Genomic DNA, 19,324 nt, shown 5'->3' with positions numbered 1-19,324 from the left:
AGGTGCTATGGGGAAGGGAACAGAACAGCTTTCTAGGACAGATGGTGACTTTTCACTGGAGGCCTGGCTCCTCCTAGGATACTGCATCAGGAAGGGATATTGCCAAATTAGGGCCCATTACAAGACTTGCATGGCCAATTTTAGTGACAGCTAGAAGGAGATTTGAAGACTATGAAGAGAGTCTGTGGGCTGCTGTAGAGAATGGCTGTGTTCAGGGACTGACTTACAGTGAGTCTCATGAAGTGTGTGTGTGTTTACTGGAGCAAACAGTAGGACAACAAGATGGATTGTGTGCATCTGTTGTGTTCAAATACACAGAATACCCTCACCTCCCAGAGCTCTTCCCCCAGTCAAAATATCCAACAGTCCCAACAGTCACAGGTTTAAAGATAGCGCTCTCTCTCTCCCCCCCTCTCTTTCTCTCTCTCTCCCTCTTTCCCTCTCTCTCCCCCCTCCTTCCCCAGTCCAGTGCTATAACAATACCAGACATGTTCACAAACATACCAGACATATTAGAACCCCCAGGAGGAAGAATGGTGGTGAAACTCAAATGGAAAATGACATTAAGAAGCTAAGAGAGTGTCATCTCAAAAATAATCCCCACAAACAAAATTTTGGTTTGTAGGTAGAATCAAATATATATATATTATACACACACATATACACATATATAGTAAAAGCCTAATTAAACATGTAAAATAGTCATTCATTTTTGAAATTAGATCTACATTAAAAATTAATATATCTGATACAGTGCTGGGGGAGGGGAAGAGAAAGCACAGTAGCAAATATTAAGCTAAAACTTAATCATAATAGTAGATTGGAAACATGAACCTTCACAAATATAGCACAATTGTGTCTTATAAAAGTATTATAATACTCTTTATATTTGATATAATTATATCAATAATATAGATTTACTTGTTATTAAGGTTTATTATAAACATGCAAAATCCATTGCATGATGCATCTGCAAAACATATTAAGATCTTTCTAGCAAGAAAACATCTTTGAGCTGATGAGCATCCAGGTGTCTCAGTCTAGAGCTTGTCTTTCAACAGGAGCTGGGAGTGGGAAACACATTGTATTGTTTTTCATCCCTACATGGCTACCACAGGGCTAGAGGAAGGAGGCAAATGAACCCAAAGGGATGGATGCTAGAATCAATGCTTTAAGTTACTATACATCGTACTTTCATAAACGACACTGCAGCTTTTTAAATAAATAAGTACAAAAGGGGATGGGGGTGTATACTTTAGTTTCTTAGAAAGGGGAACAACATAGGTAGCAAAATATTGTTGTGTGTGGGGATGGGGGTTGGCTAACGACACTCATGGGTGGTGGCATGGCTACTAATGGCACCCTGGATCGAAGAATAATCTCCCAGAGATTAAATGAACATACATACACACTGGGTTCTTTCTTTGATCTGAAATGATTTCACTGGTTCATTTAGAAAAGTCCTTAGATGATTTGGCCTCTTAAAAAGAATGCAAATATCGAGACAGTTATCAATCAGATAGGGTAACAGATAACAATGTCACCCCACAACATTCATCTGAAGTTCTCCTGTGTGTGTTTTTAAACTACTGGGTTACTGTTTTACTATGATATTGGAGAACAGTGATTAGGTCCCATCCTGGTCTTTCGGATTTTCAGGACTTTCCATCGACACAGAGAACAGAAGCAGTGGGTCTCTTGAAGGCTTTCCCATCCCCAATCCCTCTTTGCTCATGCTCTGGGCTCCCCATTCTTTCATCTCAAAGGTTTTGTGGGTTGGAGATGTTTCCAGTCCCTTGGACTAGGGCAAGTTCACTTCAACATGTCTGGTATGGGGAGCCTCATGGTGAAAAATCCACAGATAGAGAATATATCAAATCGTACCAAAAAGGGGGTAAGAGTTTCTTCATTTTTCTAGGAAAGGTAAATCTATAGTCAGATGTGACATCTACATAATTAAACTGGACACTGTATATTTTGTCATCTTCCACTAAGATCATGTTCTTGGTTGTAAGAGAGAGACCCTGAAAAGTTGATCACGAGTGAACTAATTACCCTACAATTTTCAGGCCTCCATATGGAGTAAGACATAAGGCCGTGGCCTTAAAAATATTAGGGTCAAGGATCACCTCCCACTGTTGGGGAGGCTGAGGGGTAGGGAGGCATTTGCTTTCATTGGTGAGTCTCATACTGCACTCTGCAAAATAGGGTGCACAAACTGGGGGTTGACATACGAGAACCCTTCAAAATCAGACTGGTCTATGTTAGCGATGACCAGCTGATCTGGCGGCGTTAAGACAGGCTGCCCTCGTGTGAAGAATTTGTCAAAGTTTTCTGCTCCTTTGCCACACTGTAGAGAAAAAAGAAAAAAAAAAGAGAGAGAGAGTTCAGTAAATATTACAAAACACAGGGAGCAGCTCTCTGGGAGCACTGGCTGAAGAAAGGTGTGGCTGGGGAAATTGGGACTGGTTAGGTGGGAAGAACCTTAGAAAACTTGCAGGCCTACTGGAATCAGAAGCCAGGCACAGCAAACAACACAGGGACTCCATTGTAAAGATTCGCATACCCTCAGAATGAAAACTCCACATAGAAATGCACTGTTGGCAAGAAGGTAGCCATGGGAAGACAAGCCCTTCTCACTTCACTTTCTCCTCACTGAGCAAGCTATGTGCGTGAATGTTGCACGCACAGGGCTGTGGTCATGGCTTCATGTTGAAAAAGCCAAGTTATTGGCTGGGATTGTAAGCACCCCCTAAACTGAGAGGGTGGAGCAAAAACTATGTATCTTTGCCATCCAACCAAGATCTCTTAATAATATTAAGTATGGTCGTGAGGGTGGAGATGACTTCCAGGCCCAGTTGCAATTCCGGACAGCAAGACAGAACTACACACAGGTCAACATGGAGCTTCTCTGCAGGGTGATCTCAGGCTGGAGGAGGTTTGCACAGGTGCCCTGGGGTGCCTGGGGAGACACTGGAAAGCCTGCTGGCTGCTTTGAGTACTGGTGTCCTTGATGTTCCAACAGGGAATTCTGTGCAAATGGAGGCTTCAGGCAGAGCTGCCTTGTGATACCCTTAGGAGTTGGAGACACCTGTTTCCCTCACTTTTCCAGCCACCCAGAAGGGCTATGGCCTATCCAAGTCTCTGGGTTCTCAGGGTGACTCTGAACCAATTCCACTGCATTACTAATAGAGACTTGGAACTCAGAATAGATTACTGTCCCTTGCTATGCTGGTAACACTATGGGGGCAACAGGTACTAATTCTGAGTTTGTATAGGTTGAACCCAGGCTGGCATTCTTTAATCTGTAACAAAAGACAGCCCTAGGTCATCTGCAAAGTGCAGTCCACCCCAATTTTCCTATTGGTAAAGGAGGGAGAATAGTCTCATATCCTTCCCAGGCTTCTGTTAGGAAGGTTAAACATGCCATTTCATGCACAGCCCAGCACCTGGTCAGAGTTCAATACACACTGCTGTGCCTGTTTGTACAGAAGACCAGTTCTATCTCCAAGCTGTGCTTGCTGGTCTCTTCTTTCACCTCCTTTCTCTGGATTCTAGAAGAGTCTCTAGAGAAGCTAGTTTTATCGTAACTTTCCCACCTTCTTTTCATCACATACAACTTGTTCCTAAGAACCTGTTGAGGTGGAAAGCATGTTCTGAATTCAATGTAAAGTCTTCATAAACAACAATTTCCCTTTCTGGGTTACTTTCATTTTATGACTCGACCATCTACTATGAATGTGAGGACATTTCACCCTGCAGTGAATGGTGTGTGTGTGTGTGTGTGTGTGTGTGTGTGTGTGTGTGTGTGTGTGTATGCATGTGCGGTGTGAGCAGCAGGGCTGTGGGGTACGGTGGGGCCTCTTGGTCACTCTGTGGAGGCCTACAGCTCCCACCAGTCCTGTCTCCCAGCATGGCGACAGCAAAATATCCACTTTCACACTCCAAGTTTCCATGACGCTTTTCCTTGAGGAGCACAAAGCACTTAAAGCAAAAGCAGCCGAGGCAGAGCCTGTAATTTTACATCACCCCTCATGCACACTGAAAAAGGCTCTTTGTGAAATAAATAAGGGTGCAATGCTTCTTCCATCGACTTAATCAGGAGTCTGTATTTGATTCATCCGTTAGATAAGCAAATGGAAACCAATCTCCTCTGGGTACCATATTCAGATACTGCTGTGATGATGGAGAGCTAAGAAAGAGTCCTCTTTTCATACTAGTGTGGATATTTTGCCCCATGGGATCCATTTTTTACTGTCATGACTTGATTCAGGGGTATTATTCCTGGCAGCTAACGGGTAGAGATCAGAGATGCTAATAAAAATCCTAATGTGCACAGGACAGTACTCCCAAAGAATTATTGGCTCAAAATGTCCCTAGCACTGCTGTTAGAAATGCTGGGATATATCCAAACTATTGTGTGAAGATGAGTCCGTCTTCAGGTCAATGTAAAGGTAAAGGTGAGGGCCAAACGAAGGAAATTAGAAAGAGGCAGCCACATGTGAGGAGAGAACAGAGAAGCCTTAGAAGCACAAAGCAAGAACAGTGTAAGCAAATGTTATAATCTCAGGTTTCAGAACCCAATGAATGTATGTACATTGACTGCAGGGATGCAAGAGAATCTACTGCTGGCACTGCTAGAGGCAGAACCACGTGCCTCCTGAATGCAGCATCATTTGTCTTTCTCTGGGTAGTCATCAACCACACAAAGGACACAGGGAATTTTTGGGAACAACCTCATCAACAACAACAAAATCACATATTGCCCTACAAGGAAGAGCACAGCAAGCTAAGGTAAAATGTTCTTTCTGCTCTGGCTAGATATTCACTTGGCTAGCTTTAGATGTATTGATATGTTCTGTGAAAAGATTGCACAAATGTGATCTTTTCCTATGAAGTCTGTCTTTATGGTACTCACAAATCAGCTTCTAGTTGCAAAAGTTTACAAAAGCCATGGTTTTACTGCCAACGGAAAAACGGAAAAGAAAACCAAGAGGAGAGAAAAACCAAGGGAATTCTCTGAGAGGTGAGTTCTTAAAAGTCAAAACAAGGAAGAGAACAGGGATGGATTCTTGAGGATAAGTTCTACAGCTGAGGTAGCAAGAAGGGCTGTTCCTAAGGGATTCCACAGCTTCTAAAGCCAAGTATTGTAACAAAGGGAGAGAAAAACCTGTTTGATGGAAACCTCAGGCCACAACTGTGCTGATGACAGCACAGTTAAGGAGAAACCATGGAGCTCAGATGATCTCATCACTGTCTGTGATCACACTGAATGGTAATGTGACTATGTTAGACTTGAAACTGGAAGTACTTTCCTCTCCTTTCTCACTCGAAATTTCCTTGGAATTTTCCCTGACTCAGACAGAGAAGTCACATTTTAGCAAAAGAAAGTGTTTCTGAAACTGGCTTGCTTAGGTGGAAAGACCAGAGAGGTAAGGACAAAATAAGGACAAAAAGTCAAAAGGAAACCACTAATGTTCAGACAACATCAATCATGGGACAAAAGGGACTGCTGTGTAGGTTAGTGAGATGTGGAGAAGGAAGTGGTAGAAAGCCTGGAGGCTGAGTCTGAAATTTGCATGAGTTCAGAAGATTGCTTTCATCTGGGGGATATCCAAGTGGAAAGGAGTCTCTGCCTCTTACAAAGGGACAGGAGAAGAATGACCACTCCAAGTTTGCTACCAGAAACAAATCACTTATTTTTCTTCTATGAAGGGTTGCTTAATGTTTTAAAAATTACCCTTCTGGCCCACTTCTTAGCAAAAGTAGAACCGGAGGTCTCCTTTAGGAACCAGAGGTCTCCTTTAGGTGACACTGGAGGAGGTATTGAACTACTTGTGTTTAAAAGATTCCACCATTCCTACCACTGAGCTCAGGAAAGGACCATGAAACCCAGAGCTCCCTAGATCCTTGAGAAAAGTCAGACAAGAGATTCAAGGGCCATTGCATTCTCCACACAGAAAAAGGGTCTGCTGCCACCTAGAATCCAAACTTAAAACCATCGGCTTGGTGCTAGTGGGCCTCAGGGACTATTTGGAGCCCAGTAGGAAGCAAGAAGAGGCACAGAGACAAAAGGGTCAAGGAATCACCTACCAGGATGTGTGGATGAGAAAGGGAAGGAATGATGGCAGAGGTCCTCACATCCCCCACCACAAGGATGGCTGTCATTGACAACAGGCAGCCATGGGTTGTCCCTGGCCCGAGAGCTCTAGGCCATTGAACATACAAAACAGCCAAAATGGTGCATGAGCAAATCCCTAGGGCGGGTGTAGATAGTCTTCACCTCCAAAGTCTATCTGTACATTTCACCAGCTGATGCTTTTGCTAGGTAGGATATGATGCACCGTACATCTGGCAGGGGCAAGAGTGGAAGGGAAGAAGGTAACAAGAGGCAGGCTGGACTGGGATCAGATGGTGCGTTGTATGTACTGGGCAACACTGACCCTTGAGGGAACACTGGGGCAGAGCAGGATAGAAGGACAGATCAGAGAGATCTAAAGCCGTCGTTTGGGGAAAGCCTTGACATCTACCTACGGATGTGACCACACACCTTCCAAGGCTGTTCCGAAGCAAGAAGGAGCCAGTGCATGTGAGGCCCTTTTAGACGACATGGCACAAGAGGGGTCTCAGGTACAACACACATAGCAAGTACTTAACAAGTAAAAGGCAGTGAGTCAATGTTTGAAGGATGAAATGAAAATGCTATGAATAATTACCTTCTTTATCGCTGGATTACAGAATGGATACCTTTGTCATTTTGAAATGCTTACCAATTTGATGAATTCATCAATGCATAAAATGTACTTTGGAAAACATCAGGCTTGGTAAGCATGCTCAAGCATGGAATGATGCAGACTCCCACGCTGTGGTGAGTGGCTTCACGCACACCCTGCGTTCATGACAGGTTGTAGGAAAGAGCCCCTGCTGCACTACAGAGCCTGGGATGCTTACCTGTGAGAGGCTGCCGGGCACGGGCTGTATACCCATCCTGTTCTCAGCCCTGCCCCCTGCTCCCATGCCTCGGTCATGGAGAATGCAACCTCACTGTCATTGGTATGGGAACATGAGTAGCTCAGAAATAATGGCCATTAGAAAGAATGCAAAACCAAACGAAAGCAGGACAGTGGGCAGAGTGCAGAACTAATGAAGCATAAAGACTTGGGGTAAATTCAGAGAAGAAGCAAAACAGAACAGCAGGAAGGCTCTCCTGGCATTACTGGATGTTGCAAGGTGTCTTGGGTAGCACAGAAACCGCCACATGTGCTTCAAGAACCAATTCTGGGAGAGTCCACCATGCGGTATAGTGGGAGCGTTAGTGAGAACATCACCTCTGTCGCTGCACAGCTCCCTATGTCACGAGTACATACCGTCCTTTTCAATAACCAGCAGCAGAAACAAGCTGGTGCGTGTTGCCTTGCACTTGCTGCGAGGCCAGAGCTTGCTGCTCTCCTCCAAGACCCTCCCCTCCCTTGCAGTGAGGGCCTGTGGCAGCCGCTCTGTCCTCTCATGGGTCTCAGCATGCTCAGGGAATGGTCTCCGTGCAGGACCCACACAAGCAGGAGCACACGGTTAAGGGTTACAGAGCAAGGTTAGTCTGCTCGTTTAGTCACTCAAGGTTCTGGAAACGTGCTCACCGAGGACCTGGATGCCCACTGAAGCCAGTGCATTTTGGTACAGATAGTCTGGAGAACAGGAATGGACAGAGGAGAGGGTTTGGAGAATAGTCAGTTCCTAGCCTTGGACCTCAGAATTGGGAATGGCTAAGTGAAGAGCCATGGATCCACCTGAGCAGATGGTGGACCTTCATGGTTGTCATTATGGGAAAGATGCAAGTTGAAAACCATGGCACAACCTCATTTGCCTCATGGGGGATTGAACCTGGACCACATGCATGTAGGCAAATGCCCTACCACTTGAACTACAACTCCAGATGTTCTATGTATGTTTATACATGCATGTAACTTTCTGGAAGATCAGGAATAGTCATGCAGGAGGGGAGGAGATTACTTTCATATTCTTACTGTCTCTATTTTTCTCTTTCTGTCTCTGTGTATGCCTCTGTATGTCTGTCTCATTTCAGATAGGGTCTACCTGTTTTTCTGTTTGTTTTTTATGGGAGTTTGACCTCAGACTGTTATCCTCAAACTACCTATGCTGGGTTCACCTATGTGACTACTACACCCAGCTTATTTGTTGGTATGGAATTTCACTAACTCTTGGCCCAGGCTGGCATTGAACTTTGATCCTCCAGATTGCTGTCTCCCAAAGTACTTATAAGAGGCTTGGAATCTTTTATATCATTTCCCATTGCTTAACTGTTTTTATTACTACACAGAGATAGTTTTTTTTTTTTTGATTGAGCTCAGGACCTGAGCCTTGTCCTTGAACTTTCTCTACCACTTGGGCCTCAGCACCGCTTCTGGCTTTTTTCTATGTATGTGGTACCAAGGAATTGAACCCGGGTCTTCATGCATGCTAGGTAAGTATTCTACCACTAGACCAAACTCCCGGTTCCCAGAAATACATCTAAAAACAATAATAATATGATTTTAAAAGAGATTGTGACTTTCTCTACTTCCTGCCAACATTTCCTATGGTCAGAGCCTGGAGAAGGGCTTTGTTTTGTTGGATACCATTAAACGTACTGTTTGTTCCAAGAGATGGCAAATGCTGTTCAGAGAGGCTGGTTTAGTTTGCTGATAGACACAGGATATAAGCTTACATTAAGTTCTGTTCTTGTAGGTGTGAGAGCTATGTATGCCTGAGGCTTTTTATTCCTATAGAAAGAAATGATGCTTAGAGTGTCATGATAGTTTTGTTTCAAAGTTGATACCATTCCTTTTCTTTAAAAAATGAAATAAAAAAGTTATTTCTATAGAAGGAAATCATGTGCTCCATTTGGTCTTTCTGCATGTCAAGGCCAACATCAGTGAGCAAAGCCTCTTTTTATGCTAGTTGTAAGGTTAAACTCAGAGCCTGAGCATGATCCTTAGACTTTTCTCAAGGCTAGAGCTCTACCACTTGAGCCACAGCATCATTTCCAGTTTTTTTCTATGTATGTGGTACCAAGTAATCGAATCCAGGTCTTCATGCATGCTAGGCAAGCACTCTACCTGTAGGCCAAACTCCTGGCCCCAGCAAAGCCGCTTTTTTAAGAACAGTATACTAACCATTTCCATTGGGGACCCTTACTCCAGATGGCTAGCACTTGTCAGTTTACATGCCTGAGGTAGACAGGGTTTGCAATTTATACCAACCCTTAACCCTTAAGTTTGCAATAATACTACTTATTTATATGGATTATAATTTACAATGTCTCATTTCTTCCAGTTTCTCTTCCGAGGAGAAGTGTATTCTGGGGGAATAATTATCAAAGAATAGAGAAAACTGCTTGCTTCTAATTTACCAAGTAAAAATGCAATTCTAGACTGGCTTAAAGGTTTAAATCAAACCCGAATAGACCATGATGAGATTTCTTCTCATATCCACGTCTGGTTAGTGTTTTATAATGTCAGCAAAGTTCCCCTAAGTCTTGAGAATCTCAATTTTAATTAGCATTACTGTTACTGACTCAAGGGAAAGGCCAAGAGAACAAATCTGCCTGCCACTCAAGGGAACTGATTAGATGTGGCCATGTTACCTTATGAAGCAGACAGTCACCGCAGGCCCCTCTTCTTATCTTGGGTAGCTGCTTCTCTGTACAATTAACTTGGCAGAGTAATTGCTCCATGAGAGTAATGGTACCACAGGACATTCTGATGTTTAGAAAACATCCATAGGATATGTACTTAAGGAAGCATTATATCTTCAGCTTACTCTCAAGTGGTTTAGAAAAGTGTGTGTGTGTGTGTGTGTGTGTGTGTGTGTGTGTGTATGTGTGTGTGTGCACGCGTGTACATACATACAGGCACTAAGAATAGAAAAAGAACAGCACAAACATGATAAAATGTTGATTTTCAGAGATTGTGTATAGGGAATAGAGAAATTCTTTATAGTATTTTCCCAACTCATTTACAAGTCTGATATAAAACTAGAATTTAATTCATTTTTCTAATAGAAAAAGGATGGTACTAACTTTGGTAATCAAACCATCATGACGCTCTGAGCAAGCTACTGAGAAGCCTCTGAATCGAGCCTCTTACTGGGGAACTCTTGCTCTATCCTGTTCTCAATGTTCTAATTCCATGACGTTCTTGCTGCAAAGATAGCAAAGCCGTGATGAAGTCATTCTATCTTTTTTTCCTACCTCTCCTTGACAGTATTTCCCCAAGAACCATCTCTTACGAAAGACAGGCCCATTTTCCACATGCTCTGCCCTACTGTGTGCTGTAGAGTATTTCTAGATGTTGGCTTTCTAGATGGATTTCTCCTTCCCAATAACCAGTACCATCCAGCGATTGCCCCTGGCTTGCCTGCGAGCTAGCTAGCCACTCCTTACTATCAACAGCTAGAATTCAGGGAAAAATATCCGTTCACTTCACATGTCCAAGTAGCTGTACAAACTGCTCCTCATCTCAGGCAGGGTGATGGATATTTGAAGGCCGTTCTTGGCCATTTATCCTCCATCAGGATAAAAGTCTGCAGAGGTCAAAGTGATCCGAACCTTGGAGCAAAACAGAAAGAAAGAGCAGTCCATCCCAGCAGGAGGCCAGGCACACTGGCTGTGTAAGCCCACACGTGGTACTTCCTTGCCTCTCTGATGCTGTGGTAGGCAGGTAAACACTCTCACTTTTTCTCCTGAAAATGAAGATGTACCAAAGGCAACATCCTGCTTAAAAACACCATCTTCTAACAGGGAGTCTTGGGAATATGAATGGGCTTCCTTTTAATGGCTCAGGTGTGCTGCAAGTACATCTGCTGAAGGCTGGCCTGGCGTTCTTTGTCTATAGAGCAGGGACCTCCACCATGTTTCTTTCAGATGCGCCTGCTCCAGCTTGCTTGTGGCTAGGATAGGACAGCACAGCTGACTTGTTTTGTCTTGGCTTTTGTTTGATAAAATCAAGCAGCACATGGAAGTCTCTAGTCTGTCAAGCAATTGTCCCATCTTCCAGAAACTCATCGGTCTTCATGGTGGTATAGAGTGAACTAGGGATAAATATGGTGCTACCCAGGATGGGTCTCTCTCACCATGGGCTGCTGCGGACAAACTTCTAAGCCTCCAGATTTGTCTGGTGAGATAGCTATGGTCCTGTGTACTTGATGTCTGTTGTTCCTCTGTCTCCTCTCCCCTACGTGTGACCTTACATAGAATCCGGGCCACAGGCCCCACCTGTGCTGTAGACCTGGCCTTCACGTCACCGGAGACAGAAAATCCTGTTCAAAGCCTCCTGATGGATCACACACCAGGAAGTGTCTTTGCACAATGGGTGTCTCACATTTTAATTTCACCAATGTCACTTTGGCAGTTGAAAGATGATACATATAATGCACACTACAGACACTTCAGTTCCTCTTGATAGGAACTGTAGGTGTCCACTGTTATAATACTTCTACCCTTCCCTGGGAGGTCAGTGATTCTGGAACAACCTTTCTTTTTCTTTTCTTTTCTTTTTGTGTATTTTTTGGAGCTGGCCCTGGGACTTGAACTTACAGCCTGGGCACAATTCCTGAGCTTTTCTATTCAATGTTGGTATTCTACCACTTGAGCCATGCCACTTCTGGAGTTTTTTGGTGGCTAATTGGAGATAAGAGTCTCATGGATTTTATTCCCAAGGCTGGCTTTAAACTCAGCCTCCAGAGATTACAGGCATGAGCCATTGATGCTCTCTTCAGCTTGGGAATAATCTTTCTTTAAAGATTCAAAAGGAAAACAAAAATAAAACCAAAATAAAGATGATAGACTCTTGATTTTATTAGCACAAATTACTCTGTGTGCGTGTGTGTGTGTGTGTGTGTGTGTGTGTGTGTGTGTGTGTGTATGTGTGTGTATGCCAGAACTGGGGTTTGGACTTGCTTGCTCTTGCTTGACTTTTTCACACATGGCTAGTTCCATCCTTTGAGTTGTTCTGGCTTTTGGGTGATTAACTGGAGTTAAGAGTCTCTTGGACTTTTCTGCTTGGGCTGACTTCAAACCATGGTTCTCAAATCTCAGCCTCCTGAGTAGTGAGGATTACAGGTCTGAGCCACTGGAACTAGGTTATTAGGACAAATTAGATCACCAGAAGCATCCAGCCAACAGTTGTGAGCATCTGACGTCCTCTATCTGATCTTTAACTATAAACAAAGGCTTAATTCCATGGGAGTCAGGAGCAGTATGCATGTAGGAAGAGTAAGAGCTTTTATTCTGGGTAAACTGCCTCACTGAGAAGACATACAAAGTCATGAAGGAGGGGTGGGGAAAGCTGCTTAGAGGTAGAGCCTTCTGAGGCAGGCTCCCTGGCAGCCATATTGTCAGGGTGTTGTTCAGTAGCCACAGTGAGACCATGCCTGTCTTTGAAGTAGCACTACTGCCTGTTTGATAAGGCTCAGCTCTGTATGAATCTGCAATTTCTTTTGACTTCCCAGTTAGCTCTGTATCAGGGAACTCACTTCACCAACAAAGCTGTAAAGCCACATCTTACTACAGCTTTGGTCCTCAGCTCGTTTTTCCCACTGAGTTCATTGCAGTGCATGTGCATCTTTGTCAGAGGTCATGTTCCTCTATCATCCATGTCATGCTTAACTGATGAACTGATCTTGGTATGGTACTTTGGCTGCAGCCATGGTGTTGTAGGTGCCGTTACATGAAGTGCCCCTCCCCTGAGATTGGCATGGAGGATAGGTGGGGAGAAGTGAGCTCCCAGGGCTCTTTGCTGCCCTCTCAGGGACCAGAACTCTCCCAGCTTTTCTTTGTCTTTGACTTTCTTCTGCTTTGTGACAAACTGACCTGTCTTACTCACTTGCTTCTGACTTCCTCTGTTGATGTATCCCTGCAGTCCACCTCCTGTCCCCTGCATTCTGTCTGGTCCCTTCCTCCTCTTTGCACAGATTCTCCAGCAGAACCATTCCTTGTGAACAGAGCCAGAGCTCTGACCAAGCATAACTTTCCACAAAAAAAAACCCTCCAATTCTAGGTATGTCATTCACAATTTCTACTTCTTTTTGTGAGTTTCATTTTTTTCCTCTTCATAGCTAAATGCAATCTATTCTTCCCTTTTATTTTAACCAGCACTCAGTCAAACCAACAGACCAATGAACCAGCAAACCAACCAACAAACCAAAGACCTAACTAACCAAGGAACGAAGCAACCAGAGTCACTCCCAGAATAAAACACAATCAATGCTCCTGCCTCACTCAAATGTCTACTATGGGAACCACTTTGTTTCCAGTGGATTCTATGACCCACCACAGAACAGGTCACATTCTTGGCTGCCTAAGTGTCACCCCCTGGTTTATTTCTCCATGAGTTTAAGGCCAAGTATCCATTAAAAGTGGGAGAATCTGAAAATCGATAGTTTCTTTTGAAATCCAGGTGAGAATAAAGAGAGAAAGGAAGTGTGTATTATGGGTAGCCTTGCTGTAACCCATATCTTTTTGGAAAGTGAGTGACAACTAAATTCATCTTGCTCTATCCTGAAAGCAGGGCCCACATTTTTTTTTTTTTGTGCCAGTCCTGGGCTTAAGCTCAGGGCTTGAGCACTGTCCTTGGACTTTCTCAAGGCTAGAGCCTCAGCACCATTTTCAGCTTTTTTCTATGTATGTGGTACCGAGGAATTGAACCCGGGTCTTCGTGCATGCTAGGCAAGCACGCTACCACTAGGCCAAACTCTCGACCCGAAGGCCCACATTTTTCTACATCAAGGTGGTATCACTCACCTTTAAGAAGATAATAATAGATATTAAAGACAGAGGGAACAGAGAAACTTTCTAATACTTTTTAAAAATTATTTTTGCAGCGGTACCTGCAGCCTCATTTTTTAGTCTGTCCAGACCCTCTATAAGCCCCAGATCCAGGCTTTATGCCCTGAAGAAGAGGATCTTCTGAGAGCACCCAGGGTCCAGGGCTGGCCAAGAAGACAGTGTGGGGGGGGCGGGGCGGGGCGCGGGTGGCAGATATCAAAGGGCCTATTTGAAATGATGATTCAGAAGGAAGTCAACTGACCTGATTAATTTTAGTTTGTCTTCAGTCTGTGCTAAAAATGTCTTAGAAAAATAAAGTCCAAAGGGCTTGTCACCCACTGTTATTCTGGGAGCAGAGCATGCAGGGAACCAGCTGACAAGGAAGTTGCTGCCTTGAGAACAAAGCTGTGTGTGGCACAGGCAGTAACTCTGCCGCCCCAGGGGTCCTCCTGACCTCTCATGGGACACCTGTTGGAGATACAGTTAGGCTGAACCAGTACGGGGAAGGCTGGCATCTTAAAGATACTCACTCTACCTCTAGAGATGGAAACATTAAGAAGGCACACACAGTTACCACCACGTCTCAGAATCAGCTGTGAAGCCATCACTGAGCTAGCCCAATGGTACAGTGGAAAAGGCTTGGGTTCTGCCCCTGGTCCCATTACATACTAGCTCTGTGTCCTCCAGCAACTTATTCAGCCATTCTGTGCCTTGGATTTTTTTTTTAAGTATAACCTGGGAACAGAGATGCTCATACCCTAGGGATGCTGGAAAGATGAAGTGAATTAATATTTGTAGAGCAATGGAGAGGGCCTGCCACACAGAATTAATTAAATAAAGGAAAATGAATGGCAACCACACCAGCAGAGTCTGAATAAAGCTGGCAGTATCAGAACTGATGGTTGCTGCTCATTCCTTGTAGCAGACACAGAGGCCCAGTAGGAGCCAGTGTCCATGCCTGCCTGAGAGCCACCAGAAATTTAGATGGGCTTAAGAGTCCCTAGGGCAAGCCAGTCCCTATGATCTGAGAGCAGGTCAGCTCTGCCAGGTGTGGGGGCCTCAGAGTCTCACATCTGCCTAGCAGAGACATGCCCTGTGAGGCTTCAATGGTCTAGGGCTCTCTGTGGCTGCCCTGTTGTGAGTGACAAGCATGAGAGGTCCCTCTGTCTGTCCTTACTCCACAAAGTCAGTGAGAACACTGACTGCTCAGACTCCAGCATGAAGCACAATCCAGGGCTGGTATCTGGCTATTTTTCCACCCTGCCAAGGCCAGGGTCACATGCTTCCTGGTTCCAAGAAGGAAGGTAGGAGGGCCACACCTAGAAATGAGGGGAGACTTGTCTACAGCTCTGCTCTTCAGAACTCACCACTTTGGGCTTGAATGGAGGCTGGATCTCCCTGTTCTCCAGTTTTTCCCAGTCGATCCTCCGGAAGAAGGCGTGTTCTCTCACGTCCCTCTCTCCCTCAGGTCCACACCCCAGCCTCTTGGCTGGATGTTTTGTCATCAGCTAGAAAGAAAAGAAAGAAGGTTGGCTAACACTAGCTTCTCAGAGACAGCACTTCCTTGTTTTGGTCTGGCTGAACTTTCAGCTCCAGAGATGAGGATGCCTAGATACCGTCAGGTGTAGTCAGGATGCTCACCAAGGAAGTCACCCAAGCGAGGCCATCCTTCTGTAGTTACTGTTACAGCAGGAAAAAGGTAGAAAATGGAAGCCAGTGCCAAAATGGATAGGAAGAAGTCAGATAGACATCTTCATACCCCCTTCTTTTAGAACTTTGCAGATCTGCTTCTTTTGTTAAACCCCATATCATTAAAAATTATGTATACATAAAGCATCACAGGCAAGCAGCACATAGCATCACATACCTGTTCACTGCCAAGATCAAAACATGATCAGCCAAGCAACAGTGGCTCACGCCTGTGATCCTAGCTACTCAGGAGGCTGAGATGTAAGGATCATGGTTCAAAGCCAGCTCTGGCAGGAAAGTCTATGAGAATATTTTTTTTTTTTTTTGCCAGTCCTGGGCTTGAGCTCAGGGCCTGAGCACTGTCCTTGGACTTTCTCAAGGCTAGAGCTTTACCACTTGAGCCTCAGCACCACTTGCGGCTTTTTTCTGTGTATGTGGTACCGAGGAATAGAACCCGGGTCTTCATGCATGCTAGGCAAGCACTTTAACCACTAGGCCAAACTCCGGGCCCATCTATGAGAATCTTATCTCCAATTAACCACTAGAAAGTTGGAAGTGGAGCTGTGGCTCAAATGGTAGAGTGCCAAACTTGAACATTACACCTAAGGGACTGCTTCTGGGCTCTGAGTTCAAGTCCTAGCACTGGCACAAAAAAAAATGATCAATCGAAGACTCAACAGGCTGGAAAAATTCACAGTCACTAGGATGGCAGCTGGTTGGCTTCCCCATGTCTGGTACAGATGCAGCTGCTGAGCTGAACTCCTGCAAGGCAAAAGCCAGTCCTCCTTACCCTTAGCATCTTTGCCAACTGCTCTCCCCTAAAAACACATGAGGCAATTGCTTCCCCAAGGACTGAACTAGCTTTAAAGCATTAGAGAGTGTGCTGCACTTCATTTCACTGGGTCTCAAAAGAATTCTGTGACCTAAAAGTTAACCATTAAACAAATATTCAGGTCATGACCAACAACTCCATTCCTAGACACTTCCTTGAAAGAACTGCTTGTATGTTCACAGAGAGGCAGGACCAAGATGGCTCATAACAGCTATACTTATAACAGCCTCAAGTGGACATAGAAACAACCCAAATACTCCACTAGGAGTGGAATGGTAGGCAGACTGAAGAATGCTGGTAGATGTTACTCAGCAGTATGAAAGAAGGAGCCGCTACCACACAGAGCCATGTTGAATGAAAGAAGCCAGGCCCAGAAACACAGACTGTAAAATCACAACTGTACTGAGTGCAAGATAGCCAAGATTAATCCAGGAAACAAGAGGTAGGAATTCTGATTATCTTGTAGGTGTGGGAATGACTGTAGATGATGTCAAAGGGTTGGGGTGACGGTAGATGATGTTATGGGTATAGGAACAACTGTAGAGTGAGAGAAGAGGGGCTTCTAGGGCTCTGTTTCTTGGCCAGGGTACAAGTTCATGACAAAGTCATTTGTGTGCATTTTTGTATGTATATCTCAAAAAAAAAAAGAAAAAGAAAAAGGAGAAGGTGCTGGTGGCTCATGCCTATAATCCTAGCTACTCAGGAGGCTGAGATCTGAGGATCATAATTCAAAGCCAGCAGGATCAGGAAAGGCCATGAGATTGTTATCTGCTGTTAACTACCAGAAAACAGGAAGTGGCACTGTGGCTCGAAGTGATAGAGAGCTAGCCTGAGCAAAAGAGCTCAGGGAGGGACAAGGCCCAGGCCCTGAGTTCAACCCCCAAACTGATCCCCTGCCAAAAAATGGGAGTAGGGAAGAAAAACAACTAATAAGGAACTAACTGCACCGTACAAGTGAGGTCTAGAACTAGAACTAGTGGGAACCTGAACCTTCCAAAGGCCTGTGGTTACAACTGTTGTACTTCCACAGTTTTACAAAATGGACTAGAAACACAAGTGTAGTTCCATAAGGGACTAGGCCTGATCCCCCGGTGATGCTGGGAGTTCAGTTTAGTCTCTGTCTCCCTTGTACCCCAAGGCCCCCACATTACCAAGGGTTTGCCCTCTGTGCCCCAATACAGAAAGTGGCCTAGACTTGTGACATTTCTACACTCTCAGAACTATGGGAAAGGCTGTGTTACCAGTATTTGGGAGGCCAAGGATTATACACTTGAGAAGACCAGCCTGAGTTACATAGTTAGAAAAGTATTTCCCAGTCAGGTTTACCAACACACACACACACACACACACACACACACACACACACACACACACACACACACAAAGAATTCAAACGGACTTACTCCTTTGCAGATGGAAACAGCCTCCTTGGACAAGGATTTGGGATAGGAAACGTTGTGTTCCATTATAGACTGAAACAGTTCGTCTTCATCTTCACCATCAAATGGCGGCTGGTCCAGAAAAGAGAAAAGACAGGAAAACACTTAGGAGAAATAGCTCATTAACATGGCACTCACAGGTCAGATACAGCATGAAGAATATGACCAGGTTTCCAGGCACACTGTAGGAGTCAGGGTTAGCTCACTTAACTTGAGGCTTTATTTGATTATCTTTAATTAGGCTGGTGACTGGTGTTTTTCATATTTACCTCTGTCCTTTTAATTATCTTGCCTTGAGCAACCCCAAAACAATCTTTAGGGAAAAATGTTTTTGAGTAATGCTATTAATGATTCACAAATAAATTGTAATTAATCCACTAATCTTACAATTATATGCTAAAAATTTAATTATGAACAAGTTAGGTCACAGATGGCTTTGTGTTCAGTAGGGGGAGGGTAGAGAATGCTTAATGCTTTGAACTGAGACAGGGAATTTCAGAACTGAAGCAAAGAGGACTTTTCTCAGGCTGGGAACTCCTGTTCACAAGGAGCTTCTCTAAGCCTCTAGTTCATTGCGGCAGGATTCCTAAGTGACAACAAAGGCTGGCAACCAAAAGCCTGGAGACTCCCTTTGCATTCTGTCCCTGGAGGCCTCAAAAGTTAGGGAATCTCCTGTCATCACACCTCAGAGAGGGGACATGGATTCACCCTTCCAGTTTTTGTTTTGTTTTTTAGCATCCTTTCTACACAGGAAATAAGTGGGGGGAGGGATGATGGGCTTATGGGTAGATAGAAAGGTAGATAATGGTACTCTCAGGTTCTTCTTGTCATCTGCTGAGTGTTTTATAAGTATCACCCAGTCCTCAAACTGTCCTTACCATTTGGGTACCAATGACCTATCACAGGCAAGGCCAATGTAGTCCTGTTAATACTTTGTCCAGGGCAAAGAGCTCCTGAGTAAGAACCAGGATGCTAACCAGACTTAGGCTCTCAGCCATTATGAGCGTTACTCCTGCCCCACACTTGTTCCTGGAACTGAACCGTGACATGTGGAGAGTGCTCAGTGGTGAGCCGGCCAGCACACACATAGGAGTCTGCTAGGGACAAGCTTGTCCTGGTGAGCTTTATGGGGACAAGTCGCATTCTGCACCAGAGGCAATGGAAATTTCTGAAAGCACAGATAGGGCAGTCCCAGAGGTCTGAGATGTCTCAGAACATTGTGTGGAGAGCAATCGGTCCATGAATCAGTGGGAATTGGTCAGGTCACCTTTCCTTACAGCCGCAGGCCTGTTGCTTCTGTAGCTACCTATGCAGGAGGATGAGCTCTGTAGAAATCAGAACAGGACTGTTCTTGAATAAAAGCTTCATGAGTGGGAAAGCTTTCCTCCTGGATTTGGCATGCCACCCACTTAAACAACTACCATTCCTACTCTGCCTCCTCTGTTGCAAATCATACAGTTTACGATGTGTGAGGCCCTGGATTCCATCTGCAGTCCAACACACACACACACACACACACACACACACAAAATCTTACCCACTTTT

The 19,324-nt window shown here is 44.5% G+C and overlaps 1 protein-coding gene across 1 annotated transcript in view; it reads right to left on the bottom strand.

The window, feature by feature from the left end:
• Positions 1-416: 416 nt before the first annotated feature.
• The window catches only part of Prkca (protein kinase C alpha), a 377,074-nt gene continuing 358,166 nt past the window's right edge, over positions 417-19,324 (bottom strand). The window contains exons 15-17 of the mRNA XM_090349887.1: positions 17,744-17,851; positions 15,187-15,327; positions 417-2,350 (exon numbers count right to left, since the gene is read on the bottom strand). Coding sequence (XP_090206013.1) covers positions 2,186-2,350; positions 15,187-15,327; positions 17,744-17,851 — 414 coding nt within the window. The 3' untranslated portion in view covers positions 417-2,185. The remainder of the gene's footprint in view (positions 2,351-15,186; positions 15,328-17,743; positions 17,852-19,324) is intronic.

The sequence above is a fragment of the Megascapheus bottae genome, chromosome 17, assembly GCF_031878675.1.
Source record: "Megascapheus bottae isolate mThoBot1 chromosome 17, mThoBot2.hap1, whole genome shotgun sequence".
Taxonomy (NCBI): domain Eukaryota; kingdom Metazoa; phylum Chordata; class Mammalia; order Rodentia; family Geomyidae; genus Megascapheus; species Megascapheus bottae.
This window is presented reverse-complemented; position numbering and strand designations above follow the sequence as displayed.